This window comes from Coregonus clupeaformis, chromosome 33, assembly GCF_020615455.1.
Source record: "Coregonus clupeaformis isolate EN_2021a chromosome 33, ASM2061545v1, whole genome shotgun sequence".
Lineage (NCBI taxonomy): Eukaryota > Metazoa > Chordata > Actinopteri > Salmoniformes > Salmonidae > Coregonus > Coregonus clupeaformis.
In genome coordinates this window covers 31,853,602-31,869,417 of record NC_059224.1, presented here as the reverse complement: position 1 = coordinate 31,869,417, position 15,816 = coordinate 31,853,602, and the positions used below count along the sequence as shown (strand labels likewise).

Sequence of the window (15,816 nt, the reverse complement as noted above, 5' to 3'; positions counted from 1 at the left end):
TCCACTTATAATTAATTTTGCTCAATCACAGAGAAATATCTACACTCTCAATAAACAAGCTCTCAAGCTGTGGATTCGCTACGTGCCACGGCTTCCTTTAGGAGAGGTGCTTATTCAGACCAGTTTTACAGGAGCTAAAAGGAGTGAGGGAGCAGTGTTGTGGCAGCATAAAGGGCCAGGTTCAGTGCCACCAAATGTATACAGTGCCTTCGGAAAGTGTTCAGACCCCTTGACTTTTTCCACATTTTCTTACGTTACAGCCTTATTCTAAAATTGATTTAATAAAAAAAAATCCTCAGCAATCTACATAAAATACTCCATAATGACAAAGCGAAAACAGGTTTTTAGACATTTTTGCAAATGTATAAAAAACAGAAATACCTTATTTACATAAGTATTCAGACCCTTTGCTATGAGACTCGAAATTGAGCTCAGGTGCATCCTGTTTCCATTGATCATCTTTGAGATGTTTCCACAACTTGATTGGAGTCCACCTGTGGTAAATTAAATTGATTGGACATTATTTGGAAAGGCACATATAAAAGGTCCCACAGTTGACAGTGCATGTCAGAGCAAAAACCAAGCAATGAGGTCGAAGGAATTGTCGTTAGAGCACCGAGACAGGATTGTGCCAAGGCACAGATCTGGGGAAGGTTACCAAAACATTTCTGCAGCATTGAAGGTCCAAGAACACAGTGGCCTCTATCCTTCTTAAATGGAAGAAGTTTGGAACCACCAAGACTCTTCCTAGAGCTGGCTGCCCGGCCAAACTGAGCAATTGGGGTAGAAGAGCTTTGGTCAGGGAGGTGATCAAGAACCCGATGGTCACTCTGACAGTGCTCTAGAGTTCATCTGTGGAGATGGGAGAACCTTCCAGAAGGACAATCATCTCTGCAGCACTCCACCAATCAGGCCTTTACGGTAATGGCCAGACGGAAGCAACTCCTCAGTAAAAAGGCACATGACAGCCCGCTTGGAGTTGCCAAAAGGCACCTAAAGACTATCAGACCGTGAGAAACAAGATTCTCTGGTCTGATGAAACTAAGATTGCACTCTTTGGCCTGAATGCCAAGCATCACGTCTGGAGGAAACCTGGCACCATCCCTACGGTGAAGCATGGTGGTGGCAGCATCATGCTGTGGGGATGTTTTTCAGCGGCAGGGACTGGGAGACCAGTCAGGATCGAGGGAAAGATTAATGGAGCAAAGTACAGAGAGATCCTTGATGAAAATTTGCTCCAGAGCGCTCAGGACCTCAGACTGGGGTGAAGGTTCACTTTCCAACAGGACAACGACCCTAAGCACACAGCCAAGACAATGCAGGAGTGGCTTCGGGACAAGTCTCTGAATGTCCTTGATTGGCCCAGCCAGAGCCCGGCCGAACATCTCTGGAGAGACCTGAAAATAGCTGTGCAGCAACGCTCCCCATCCAACCAGAGGATCGGCAGAGAAGAATGGGAGAAAATCCCCAAATAAAGGTGTGCCAAGCTTGTAGAGTCATACCCAAGAAGACTTGAGGCTGTAATCACTGCCAAAGGTGCTTCAACAAAGTACTGAGTAAAGAGTCTGAATACTTATGTAAATGTGATATCAGTTTTTTTATTTTTAATAAATTAGCAAACATTTCTAAAAACCTGTTTTTGCTTTGACATTATGGGGTATTGTGTGTAGATTGATGAGGGGAAAAAAACAATTTCATCCATTTTAGAATAAGGCTATAACGTAACAAAATGTGGAAAAAGTCAAGGGGTCTGAATACTTTCTGAATGCACTGTAACTACACACAAAAATTAACTAAATGTTATGCTTCTTCTTCTATCAAAGCAGACCATTTTTATTAGTGATAAAAGCAGTGTTGTGGCAGCAGAGAGGTCCAGGGTCAGTGCCACCCTACCTGGCACCCTGGAGAGCTGCTGGCACAGGTCCACGCTGAGTGCTGATGCCCGCTGGAGGATGTAGCCCCAGGAACGCATCTGGGCCTCATAGCCTACCAGGATGTCTGGGTCAAACCTGCCACGACAGAACAGGGACTCATGTTAACAACTTGGCGCAAGGAGCCACAGTACACATGTTTAACAATATAGAAAATAAAAGAAGATTACATAGAAATGGGAACAGATATGAATATGTATAATATACATTTAAATCAAAAACTGTGAATTTGTATATGCGCTGTCAGTGTTGGGAACATGAACACCCAGCGAAATGTTTCACAACCGATAAGGTGTCCAACAAAGCTACTGTGTGCTTCAGATCTCCTTTTGTAAGGATCAAGGTCAAATCCACAGGAGCCAATACAGTACCTCCTCATGATAGTGACAACTTCCTGGAACAGCTGCTTCTCATCCACAGCGTAGGTGACCTGCAGTCCTGAGACCCCGGATCTGACCAGCAGGGGTACTGTTCCTCTGACACCTGGGAGGACACACACACACAGATACATCACAAACGCTGTTCTTTCAGATTCAAGCACAATGACCATGTACACAATGACAATAGTTGAAGCTAGGTCAGACAAGTGTGGTCCATCCATCCACAGCATGGCAGGAGGGACTGAGGGAGTGACCCATCACCTTGGCCACTCTCCTGGCAGTCCTTGTCCACCACGATGGCCCCAGTCAGCTGGGTCTTGTCTGAGTCCAGTAGAGGTGTGTCAGAGCTGAAGCAGTAGAATAAGGCACATATGGGGTCAAACTCGGGGTCGGGTTCCAAGTCCCGCCGGGTCCGCGCGTGAAGCTCCATGCTCATCAACGTCAGGTGCTGCACCTACAGATGAAAGAGAAAAGCATGTCACATTCCATCTGTAACACTATGGTGTGTGTGTGTGTGTGTGTGTGCTTCTGTGTGTGTGCGTGCGTGTGTGTCTCACCTCGTGCAGGGCTTTAGCGTCCTGGAGGTTCTGCATGCTGACTTTGAAGCCGTATGAGTTGCTGATACTGGGGCCCTCGATCTGAGAGTTGTCTTTCTTTGTAACGTTCAAAGCAGCAAACTGGTTCTGGGGATTGAGGAAGAGGGGAAGCATGTTCACATAACATTAAAGAGAGAACAGTGTATCCGGGCAGATTAAGTAAATGCTAAAAGTCATTCATGGATAAAAAAAAAAAAAATGACAGACTGATTCAAATGATCAAAGCTAAATCTGTAATATGTCTTGGGTTATTTACTTGTCTGATGCTCTTCATCAATCTTCTGAAACCATACATTACTCATCAGGGTATAGAGGACAACATATAAAAGAGGCTTTTTGGAGTGAACGGCCTAAATGAGCAGGAGCTTAAATTCTCGGTGTTTGTCCTGACCTTCATCTGTGTGGTCAATAGCACTCTCCTCAGGGTGTCTGTGTGTTCCCCTCTCCTGTGCTGCAGTCTCTGAGATGTGGACTCCGCTTCTGGGATTGAACAGAAACCCCCAAATGAGTTAAGGTTGCCGGTGGGGTGGTGCGATGCATAATGACATTCCAGAGGAAAAAACAACTGCATGCAGACGGCTTCCTCCTAATAAAGCTAATTCAATAAATGACTGTGACAGCTTAACAATTCTGGTACGCTTGATTAGTCAATTATGCAATCATTAATAGCAGCCATAAAAATTTCACACCGAGGAAAGAAAGTTGGAGTAAAGAAAAGCGGAAGGATAGCGGATTCTATCGCTATTGTCATTTCCCATGGTCTGAGTTAGAGTTAGCCGCCGAGGCAGGATGAAGCGTGATAGCTGCTAATAGCCTGCGGCCGGAGAATGATGGGGCTTACCTTCAGTCACAGGGGTGCTACACACAGGTTCCGACTCGCCCCTGCATCTGCGTCTCCTGAGGATTGGGGTGCTGTGGAGCTGAAGGTGGGGGCTGGTCCTCTCCCTGTCCCCCTGGCTCTTCATTGAATGTAAGGGAGAGGGACTGAGGAAGTGCTTCTCCTCTCTCCTCTCTGGTGAGGTGCAGAGCCTGGGAGACAAGGGTGACCCTAGATCTGACCCTCTCCTCTCCCCCTCTACTCCGTCTAGTCCTGAGGGGCTGGGTTGCTGCCAGGGCGGCAGGTCTGGTGAGTCTGGAGAGATGGATTTACCGTAGTACTCCCCCTCCTCCTCAGGGTCTCTGGTGTTAATGTCTGATACAGGCTTCACTCTGGGGCTGTCCTGAGTTTCCACCCCCTCAACAGGTGATATATGTAGAGAGAGATTGTCCCTCCTCTCCGTCTGAGTCCTGATATCAGAGGGTTTCTCAAACCCCTCCTCGTCCTTCAATGCTGGACAATGGAACAGAGTGGGCTGTTCAGTCCTGTCTGTTTGCTGCTCTTCTCTTATCTGTTCTAACCTTCCCCTCTCCAGTGCTCCCATGTCTCTCCTGCCCCTCTGCAGATGCTCATACTGTTTCCTGGCCTCCAGCCATAGCTGGACGCGTTCGCGGCTGGGGGCGCTCCTGCAAGGCAGCAGGATGACCTTCTGGTCCCCGGCTGAGGAGGAGCTGAGCTGGGCCTGGTCTCTGGTGGCCTCTGCTCCCAGGGTGTGAGAGGAGCCAGGTCGGGTCATTGCGGAGAAGGCTGTCTTCCAGAACTGTAGCCCCTCCAGGGATAGGTCCCCGTTGAACTCAGCCAGCTCCTTGGCCAACCTGGTCTCCACCGTCAATTTACGCCCACCAACCTCCCTGGAAAAGATGATAAAATGGGCATTAATGATTGAATGATTCACAACATCATGCCTCACCACAGCCTCATCAGTCATATACATTTATTGTGTGTAGCATTTAACCCTTGAATCAATCACATTTATTTATAAAGCCCTTTTCACATCAGTAGTTGTCATAAAGTGCTTTTAAAGTAAATCAAATCAAATAATCCCGCGAGTTTAGAGGTCTTACCTGGGTTTCCCTGGGGCATCTGAGGGATTACTGCAGAAGGGTTCCTGAAAGGTGGCCTCAGACATCTCCAGGTCCAGGAGGGTGGTGAGGATCTCGTCCCGGTTGGGAGGGGACATGAGGGGCTTGAGGATGTGGGCTCCCCCACCTGTCCCCCTGAGGACCTGGCTGCTGGTCTTCACCTGGGATATAGAGCTTACTGAGCGTGGAGAACTACTGGCTGTGGTCGACGCCAAAGCATCGTTCCCCTCCAGTAGGTCTCCAGTCGGTGATCCTTCGTTGTCTGCGAAAGACGCGGAGCTCAAAGGCAGCGGTAAGACGGGGTCGAAGGCAGAGAACAACAGTTCTTTCCTCTCACAGTGAAAGCCCTGGAAGTGGCTGAGGCCGTGGAGTTTGCCTAGAGACGTTCCCCACTCTCTGCTCCTCAGTAACCTCTCAGAATCCAGAGAAGATAGATGGTTGGAGACAGATTCGCCGTTTTCTGGCTTGTCAAAGAGGTCAGGACTCAGAGGTCCAGACAAGCTTCGTTGCAGTGCAGGGACGGCCTCCTGGGTGATGTCACTCAGGAACTTCTGAGGCAGGTTCTTGTCAGTCAGAACAAACTGGCTGCCCATGTACAGGCTGGAGAACTCTGCCTGGCTGCCAATGCCGATAGCGTTGATGTCGAAGTTGTAGTTGTGTGGGAGCTCTGGGGAGAGGCTGTCCTCTATAGAGTAGCAGCTGTCCAGGCCTGGGTCTGACAGGAACACTGGGCTGTCGTCTGACATAGGTGGCTCCTGCTTCACAGGTAACTCTGGCTGAGAGTTTGCCTTACCCTTCCTGCTTCTGGGCTTCCTCTCCTTGGGAGTTGTAGTTCTTGGGGCCCGGGGTTTCCGTGGGGTGGCTGACGGAGTTCTCCTGGCTCTTGATGGCTTGGCTGCAGCAGGGTCTGGTGTGGGGCCAGGGGGCTGTGTTGTAGTGGAGGAGGAGATATCTGTGCCTACTGTCAGGGTTGGGAGGCACTGACTGCCTCTCTGCTGCCTCTTCTGCAGGAGCTTCTTCAGAACAGCCAGGCCAGAGGTATCCTCAGGTAGGGTCTCCCCGTTCCTAAGGCCTGAGTGGGGGGACCCTGCTTTGGGGGCGCCCTTACTTTTCCCCACCATGGGGGATTTCACCTGAGGGGGTGTGCACTCATCAACTGCAGTCTCTGCCTTCACAGCACAACCCTGCAGTTGGCCTGGCTGCGTTTGGAAGAGTTCGAGAGCAAAGCTTTGGTTCACCTCCATGATGGACGTCTCATAGTCTTCAGACTTTGGTTCAATGAACTGGGAGAACTGGGACAGGGATTTAGAGCCAGCGACCCCCTGGGAGCCATCAATGATCTGGTTGGTTTTGTTAGCTGGCTGCTGAACGGGTGGTATGGCCTTTGAGGAGGATTCAGTAGGAGGCAGCTCATCCTCTGGGAAAAGGAGCTGGGAACTGTCACAGTCTCTGCTTCTTACAGGGGGCTGTTCAGGCTCTTCAGCCTGCTTCTTCCTACGAGGCCTCCGTGTTCTTGTGGTGGTGTTAGTAGAGTCACTACCCACACTAGTCCCATCAACTGTTTCTAGATCTTTCTTTCTCCTCCTTGGAGTCCCATTAGTACTTTTCCTTCTCGATGCGCTCTCCTTTTTGACTTCCTCCGAAAGCTTATTAGCAGACTTAGTCCGTCTTCTTGGGCTGCTAGGTTTAGCAGCCCGGCTTCGGTTCCGCACACCTCGGCCTAAGGACGCTGGGGGGGTTTCCTGACACACAGAACTGAGACAGGGATCATTTAATGGGTTCATCAACCCATCAGAGGACATGGCTTCCATAAGGGGGTCACTGGGGGACCAACATCGGGGTGGGGTTGAATCAGTGGGGCTAGGGGATCTCTCAGATAGATAACCCAACTCCACCATCACATCAGAGTACTCCGTGGTGTGGTCATCGGCCAGTTCACAGTAACATGGCTGCGGGCATGGCAGAGAGGGCAGAGTCAAGGCTTTTCTAAGGCCTCTAGTCCTTCTAGGCCTCTCACCCCCCTGCCTGACTCTGACTCGAGGTTTGGGAGGGCTGCTGACCGTTTTCTTAGTGGTGGTGGTGTTGACCTTAACTTTTCGTTTGGGCTGTTTCTTATTAGGCTTGGGCTCACTGAGAGGAAACTTGACTGCACAAGACTCTGGAACCTTAGGCCAGAAGGTCTTGAGGGGGGCCATTTTAGTATACGTCTCCAGTTTGTCTGGTGTGAGCACCACCCGCTGCTCCTCAGCACTCACCTTGGCCATCTTCACCAACATGTTCTTCTGGCCCTTAAACCGGTTGATGATGATGTACTTGATGATGATGGGTGGCTCCCTTGGCTCCTTTCTGGACATCTTCCGTCGTTTCTGATACTTGAGTTCCTGCGTGCTGAGGATATAGTTGTCTTTGAAGCGGACATAGTTGTCTCGGAGGGCCAGAGGGTGTTTCACGCGAGAGGCGCCCGAGTGTTCCCCGTCCTCGCTGCTGTCGTAGCTCATCTTGCGCTTGGCCCTCAGGGTGTACTTGCTGCCAGGCAGACCTGATGCTTTGGTGCAGGTCACTTTAACAGGGAGCTCAGGCAGTGGGGCCAACCTGCACTCCTCAGATGCCTTAGTGGGAATGGCAGGGACTGGGGCCGGTGTAGGGGACACGACAGGGGCTGGTAGAGGGGTAGGGGCCAGGGCAGGGGAAGGGGCAGGCGATTCTGGGAGTGGTTCTGTGGGTCCAGTTTCCTCTACGACTGATTTTGCCACTGTTACTGGCTTCTCGTCAGTGTCCGTGCTCTTAGGACAGGCAGGCATGATGGACGTTAAGGCCATGCCCACTTGGCTGTCAGAGGCTAGGCTTTCCACAGCGTTCGCCTTAGCTTTCTGGGCTGCTGCAGCAGACCTCCTCTTGCCCAGCTTTAGCCTGGACTTGCGTGGCTCTGCCTGCTCTAGCTTAGCGCAGCCGTCGGTCAGCTTGTTGCCCACAACCTTCTTGGCGGGCCTGGTAAGGCAGTTGGAGAGAATGACACTGGGGAAGAACTTGTAGTGCGCCTCCTGCTGGGCTACTATGGTCCTCTCAGTCTTGTTCTCCTGATAGTCCTCGTACCGGATCTTCAGCTCGCCCATGTCCCCCTCCTCGCTGCCCTGGCCCATCTCACGCTCCTGCGAGGCCAGGAGCTCATTCTCTTCTATGGGGCAGGGGGCTGGGGTTATACTGTTCCTTGGTATGGGGCTTTTACAGTCTTTCTGACCCAGCTCCAGATCAGTCTTGCTGGGGCAGTTCCTCAGCTCAGAGTAACACAGGGAGAAGCTCCTGTGGTTCTGCAGGATGGACAGGCGATTCTTCTCCACATTCTTGATGCTGCTGTACTTCTTCCTGCTCTGGGTGATTTTCCCGTTGCCGAACGGAAAGACGTCCAGATCCGACTCATCCAGAGCCATCGTCTTTTTCTTCTCGTAGGTGTACAGAGGCCGAACGACGTCCATTTTGTCCACACAGATCTGAGAGACCTCGACCTGGTTGGCGATGTTGCAGGGGATGGGGTGTTTGACCGGCTGGATGTAAGGTATCTCTTTATTCACCTTGAACCCTGTGGAGCACTCATGACTGTCTTGGCTGAGGGAGAGGAAGTGCTTATCAGCTGCGTCCTCAGTGTCCTGTGAGAGGGCCTGCCGGTGCTCCGGGTGTTTGCAGTCTAGGAGGATCTTAGCTGAAGACGGGGGCTCCAGGTGGACTGTCTCCCCAGGAAAGGGGTTCCTCTTCCCCAGGATCTTATCGGTGACGGTGAGGGACGAGTGGGTCCTGGAGCCTTTGTCCGTTACCGATGAATCTACAGAGGAAATAAAACATCTCAATACCGTGACAGGAATGTAAGGCAGGAGTCAATGAGATATGTCTTATCTGTAGTTTATCATCTATATTATGTTCTTATAACTCACCACTGTTCTCATCCGCAGCACCATCCAGCTGAGGAATGGACAGGTTGGCAAAGAGAGAGTTGTTCCCGCTCCATTCCATCTCCTCATCTGAGGAGTCCTGGGGCTCGTCACTGAAGCTCTCTTCTGCATCCGTCACACCAGGTCTACGGAGGGAGATAACAGAGACATTGATTTAACAATGAGGCATCGCTTAAACTATTCAGTCACGGCTCACTGCAGGTGACCTTCATCTGACTGCAAAAAGTGTTTACTGTTTACCATTATGTGAATTCAGTGACAACACAAGAAACAAGAAGAATTATGTAATTAGGTGTTTTTATTGAGTTAATATGAAACTCATAATTAATAAGTTAATATTGAGCAAGGCAAAGAAGTACAAGGTAAAGAAAGAAAATAAGAAATTAGTCACCTCCGTCTAGAAGACTGTTCTGCAAGGTCGCTGTCCCATCTCTGTGACATCATCAGACTGAGTTCTGCCTCCTCCCTCTCTAGCTCTGGCCCCTCCTCCTCATCGTCACTGTTGTAGTGAGCACTCCCTCCCCCGGGCAGGGAATGCTGGGAGTTCTGCCTCATAGGGGCCGCCCGATACCCATCATCCTCCAGGCCTGCCAGCAGGTCCACCATGGCATGGTCCTGGCTGCTGTCTGCAACACACACACACAGAAACCCCTCAGAGGTCACTCAACTCCAGACTTGGATGCTCTGCTTATGGCCTGGAGTTATAACTAGGGCCCAGAGTTTATCCTGGTCAGGTCATGTGGTCAGGAAAAAAATACCTGGCATTGGCGATGCTATATAAACAACATGTTGATTAAAAGCAGATTTTTAAAAATGCCATAAGATCAGTAGGATAAACTCCAAATGAACACCATTGCAGTATGTTTGCCTACCTAGTATGGGTGAGTGGTTGGATTTATGGGAGAGGGGGAGGAAGGTCTGACTGCTCTCCAACAGACTCAGAATGGCCTCCTCATCCACAATGGCCTCCTCCTGGTCTTTACCACGGCTTCTTTTAGTGTCTGAGTGGAGGGAGAGAGGAGGTTATCATTACTGAGAAACAGAGTGCACGAGTCCCAAATAGCAGCCTATTCCCTACATAGGGCACTACTTTTGACTAGAGCCCTATGGGGCCCTGGTCAAAAGTAGTACACTGTATAGGGAATAGGGTGCCATTTGGGACACAGAACAGTGAGTGGTTCAGCATGAGGCCCAGACGTACTCCATTCTGTCTCTGTGTGTGCCAGTCGCCTTGCTTCCCTAGCATTTCCATTGGTCCAACGGGAGACTTGGCAGACTGAGCGAGAAGATTAGGCTAATGTAGATCAACACTTGAAATTCAGTCACAGTCGGAGTGATAGGATATAATTAGGACGAATGTCGATCCACCTTCTCTGGCATTCAGACAGACTAGCAGAGGGCCAGTCGGTTGGGAGAACTGGGATGAATATTGATGTCACATCCCCCTTACTGTCTAGACTGGCAGAGGGCCAGTGGGCAGACGGAGACGCTTTGCTCTCACCTGTCTGGGAGTCTCTATGCACCTCTACCAGGTTGGCTGGTGAACACTGCAGCAGCTCTGGTGTCAGGACATCAGGGTGTAGAGACAGTTCAGCTGGGGATTGATCCTGCTCCTCTGCCGTGTCATCCACAGACCCAGACTGAGTCCTATTTAAAGAGGGATAAGACAGTTCAAAGGGAGACTGTAGTGGGCATGTCATTGCTAAGGTTATTACTTGAGTCATAGATGGGGTCCCTGGGACCACACGCTGCAGCAGTCATGTTTTATTAGCATTCCTTATTGTCTTAATCAGGAGATATGGCTGCAGTGTGTGTGTGTGTGTGTGTGTGTGTGAGAGTGAGAGAGAAGGAGAACGAGTGCGAGAGACAGAAAAGAGAGAGACAAGAGTGTGTGTGTGATAGAGAGAAAGAGAGACAGACACACAGAGAGAGAGAGAGAGAGAGTGTGTGTGTAGGAGGTATGAATGGAAAGCTGGCAGATGGCCAGCAGTACTTTGGGCTCTCCTCCAGATGCCTCTGCCTATCAGGTTCTGCCATCCGCTTTGTCCCGTGCTGCACCCCTGCATTGCTTAGCAACTCACTACTTATCAACTCAACAAAATATTGAAAAATATGCAAGGTGGAACAAGCAATGAAGGTACTAGTTCCTTTCCCCCCCCAAACAATAATTTAATATTCTATTCTGTATGTCTTATTTCATATTGTGGGCGGATGAAGGAGAGCAGAGTGGCTCCAGAGACGGGCCTGTGTGCGCACGACTGTCTCAATCTGTGTTAATTAGTCTCGTTGCTAATGACTTTGGTGGCTAAAGGGGGGAGCCCAGCAGGTGCCAGGAGATTCCTGCAGCGATTAAAACATTTCAGCTCCCAACTCCGCCTCCTCTCCTCCGCCATCTCTGCTCTGCTGTACTTACTACAGTATAGTACAGTACAGCCTGCCTGCCTGCCTGCCTGCCTGGTAACAATCAGAGAGAGAGAGAGAGGTGAGCAAGAAAGCAACTAAATAATAGCTTTTTAAAAAGTACATAAGAGAGTAGTGGAAACCTTTAGACGTACAAGAGACAGAGAGACAGAGACAGAGAGACAGACAGAGAGACAGACAGACACAGACAGAGAGCGAGCGAGCGAGCCAGACAGAGAGAGACAGACAGACAGAGACACAGAGAGAGAGACAGAGAGAGAGAGAGAGAGACAGAGAGAGAGAGAGAGAGAGAGAGAGAGAGAGAGAGACAGACAGACAGACAGAGACACAGACAGACAGAGACAGACAGAGACACAGAGACAGACAGACAGACACAGAGACAGACAGAGAGACACACAGACAGACAGAGCGAGAGAGACAGAGAGAGACAGAGAGAGAGCGAGAGAGAGAGAGAGACACAGAGACAGAGAGAGAGAGCACGCCAGCCAGTGAGAGTTGTCATCTGGGTGTGGGTGTGTGTGTGGCACAGTGCTGCCAAGCCACAGCTCCATCACGTGAGAGGAAACGGGTTCCTGTGCCAGGGCCCAAACTGCTCCCATACTGGCCTGGCCTTGCCTTTGATAGAGCCGTTTCACTCTCCTCCCCTGCTTTCTTCCCATTGGTATCAACTTAGCTTTGTGAGTAGGAGCCATCTGGGCCTGATGTAACAGCACACACCGGGCCAACTGTACTTTTATTTATAACAGGAAATTCTTTCTGCTCAGCAAGGAGGGGGAGCAGGGAGAGCCCTGGGATATTAGACAGCAATGGCCCCATCAACCCTTGACTAACCCCCTCCCTCCCTCCATCCTCCTCTCTGGCCCAGCCACTGACGGTTTTGAGATGAACCAGGAAGAGGCATGCAGTCACCATCTCATATAGACAAAGACAGTAATACACTAACCAAAAGGGTATGGGGAAGATAAGTAGCCGTTTTAACATAAAGAATGAAAGACAGACCAGATGTAGATTCTCTCGAAACGCAACTTATGTGTTCTCCGGCGGTAGACATCTTGTCTTGAAAGCAGCAGATGTTTACTCTCAAAGACCACCCCTGCCGCACCCTCTCTAAACTTCCAAAACCAAACAAAGCACAGCCATCCACTTACGCAATGTGGAGCAACTGTTTGTCCGACGATGACTAACAGTCAAGTTACCCTAAAGACTGTGGGAAACTCCACGGTGAGCCATTCCCCCGCTTAAAGACAGCACGCTTGAAGGTGAAAGTTGGTACTTACACATCAAACTCATTTTCCTTCAGGATCTCCTTGAATCTCTTCATGAAGATTCTCTCGCTCTCCGTCGAGGCGACAAACCCACGATCTGGAGGAGCATCAAACGCAGGCAGAGGTTCAATTCTTACACTTTGATGTATGTGTGATGCACATGGGACGGCAGTAAGATTCATGACAGAGACAATCCTAGATTATTAATTACCTCAGCTCACCTTGAGCATGTTCCAACAAGCAGATGGCACATAATATGGGGCATAGACCATTGGAGGTTGGTGGCACCTTAATTGGGGAGGATGGGCTCATGCTAATGGCTGGAGCGGAATAGGTGGAATGGTATCGAATACATCAAACGTGGTTTCCATGTGTTTGATGCCTTTCCATTCCAGCCATTATTATGAGCCGTCCTCACCTCAGCAGCCTCCACTGGTATAGACCTACAGGTAACTGCAACAATGATAGAAACACTTGAGTAAATTAGGGTTCTGGTGGTTCTGTTGTGGTGTGGGGTGCATTTTCCTGGCATGGTTTAGGTCAGGAGTCTCCAACTTTTTCGAGCAAGAGAGCTACTTTGAAAAAATTAAACATAACCCAAGCTACTCTTTGTTCTGCAACTCTTCCCCGGGTCTTTGGTATATAAGAGATGTGTTTTCTGTCAATATATCTGGTAAAATAAATGGTTAATAAACAGTATTTGGCATGACAGGCCCCATAAAATTATATTTGGTTCTCTCTGTTACATTTTTTTATGTTTTCTACTCAATATTACAACTATCCATAGAGTAACAACACAAATTGATGTTCTGAGTCCATGTCAATGCTTAAATCACACCAAAATAAAAAATATTAGGTCTGGAAAAAGTGTAATTCCCCTTGAATTGCATCTAGCAAGAGAGGAATGTGTCTGTCTAGCGATGTTTCTGCTGTTAGGCCTACTGCTGCAGAGCATGTCATGGCAGAGTTAGCAAAACAACGGGCACCCAAATTAAACAAATAATCATGATTTATAGTTATGTCAGGTAAGCTGTTATGTGAATTATTTAACAAACTATTTCAGTGTCTCTGTGCATCTCCCAAAATGAAGAAACGGACAGAGTCCCGATCTGCATAGTCAGAGATGTTTATTCATTGAGAATTCTGCCACAAAATGGTCGTACAATATTTTTATACGCACACGTCATACGAAAATCCCTCCTCTCTGTAGGCGGGCTGTAGTTTTCCACTTTAAAACTGCTCTCCTGACCATCAGTACACACACACACACACACACACACACACACACACACACACACACTTCCAAGCCTAACAGTTTCTCTCCTCCCTAAATTCCTCAGTTATCTTGGTTTCTCAGTTGCCTGTAGACAGTTATCCATGTCCTTTGGTGTCTGGCCTAACTCTTACTCACATTGCTAAATAGTAACACAATGTCATAATCTTTACTGGTCCTACACTCACACATTACCAGGTAGTAGATACTAACACATCTCACACAGTTTCAGAGTGAAATAATTAGTCACCACTAAGAAAGTACTAATCATACTTAAAACAAGAACATTTCACAACTATATTTAAGGGTGGAACATTTAGTCATAACTTTTAACCTGTATATATTTTAATTTATATATCATAAGCCTACTTTGCAGTTAACATTTAATTGAGAAGGTTTTTGGGGGAAAGTCTTTCTATCTACTCTACCCAAAAGACGTTATCAATAGCAACGCTAACTGGCTACATAAGGAGTGAGACAAACGCGCACTCCAAACAGACAGACCGGGGCAATATTGCTGTAAATTAGTTGGCAGATATTGTGTTACGTTTGGCTTTTTAAGACAATAGTGGCTAACCATGGGTGGGAAAATGTCAATGTGGCTTTGATTCGATATTAGCTGTGAGCTTTATGTTTATTACATTTTACATTTTAGTCATTTAGCAGACGCTCTTATCCAGAGCGACTTACAGGAGCAATTAGGGTTAAGTGCCTTGCTCAAGGGCACATCGATAGATTTTTCACCTAGTCGGCTCGGGACAGTTTGTGTTGGAAAAATGCATGTACTTTCAAAATGACTGGCTAGCTACTCATAGACGGGCTGCGAGCTACTGGTAGCTCATGATCTACCTGTTGGAAAACCCTGGTTTAGGTCCACTCAACCCCTTAGATGGCAAGGCAAATGCCAATAAATAAACAGCCATTTTCAGTGATCACCTTCAACCTATGGTGAAGCATTTCTATCCTAATGTGAGGGGTCTCTTCCAGGATGACAAGGCCCCCATCCACTGGGCACAAGTGGTCACTGAATGGATAGATGAGCATGAAAACAATGTAAATTATATGCCATGGCGGTCTCAGTCACCAGAGCTCAACTCAATTGAACACTTATGGGAGATTCTGGAGTTGCCTGAGAAAGCGTTTTTCCCACCACCGTCAACAAAATGGCAAATTATGGAATTTCTCGTGGAAGAATGGTGTCTTATCCCTCCAATAGAGTTCCAGACACTTTAAAATCTATGCCAATGTGCATTGAAGCTGTTCTGGCTCGTGGACACTATGTTTGTGTTTCCATTATTTTGGCAGTTCCCTTTATATTCAGTCAATATGCATGTAGGTAGACCTGCTAGATGTTTGACTGTGGTGTTGACTAACGGAGGAATGGGCTGTGAGGATGTATTTAGCGGTCAGTCACTCACCCTGTGACTGTGGGGTCTCTGAGATGACTGGTTCACTCACCCTGTGACTGTGGGGTCTCTGAGATGACTGGTTCACTCACCCTGTGACTGTGGGGTCTCCATCTGAGATGACTGGTTCACTCACCCTGTGACTGTGGGGTCTCCATCTGAGATGACTGGTTCACTCACCCTGTGACTGTGGCGTCTCCATCTGAGATGACTGGTTCACTCACCCTGTGACTGTGGCGTCTCCATCTGAGATGACTGGTTCACTCACCCTGTGACTGTGGGGTCTCCATCTGAGATGACTGGTTCACTCACCCTGTGACTGTGGCGTCTCCATCTGAGATGACTGGTTCTTCTCTCGTCGTCTCTGCTTCTCATCCTCCCAGATGGCCTGCAAGCCAGGGTTCCTGCCAATCTGATCTAAACACACACACAGTGTCAGCATAGATCAGTTGGTTGAATGAGGGCCTCTGCATTTCCCACTCTATCCCATCAAGTCAGTTGAATGAGGGCCTTTGTTTCAAACCACTCAAAACTGTACAAGAGCTCAAAATCAGAATCATTCCTCAAACCGTTTACTTTTCAACAGAGAGTTTGTATTTCTGTTTTTGGGGCAGATGGAAAATCTACTTGCTGAAGGCACA

General features: G+C 48.6%; 1 protein-coding gene across 2 annotated transcripts in view; it reads right to left on the bottom strand.

The window, feature by feature from the left end:
• LOC121549001 (DNA polymerase zeta catalytic subunit-like) overlaps window positions 1-15,816 on the bottom strand; it is a 57,948-nt gene that overhangs the window by 7,533 nt on the left and 34,599 nt on the right. Inside the window, exons 7-19 of one of the 2 annotated variants that reach the window (XM_041860763.2) lie at window positions 15,488-15,592; window positions 12,509-12,593; window positions 10,312-10,457; window positions 9,683-9,811; window positions 9,202-9,436; window positions 8,793-8,935; window positions 4,849-8,683; window positions 3,749-4,635; window positions 3,299-3,387; window positions 2,869-2,994; window positions 2,573-2,765; window positions 2,303-2,414; window positions 1,894-2,009 (exon numbers count right to left, since the gene is read on the bottom strand). In XM_041860763.2, coding sequence (XP_041716697.2) covers window positions 1,894-2,009; window positions 2,303-2,414; window positions 2,573-2,765; window positions 2,869-2,994; window positions 3,299-3,387; window positions 3,749-4,635; window positions 4,849-8,683; window positions 8,793-8,935; window positions 9,202-9,436; window positions 9,683-9,811; window positions 10,312-10,457; window positions 12,509-12,593; window positions 15,488-15,592 — 6,201 coding nt within the window. The other variant, XM_045210251.1, reaches the window with a different exon arrangement.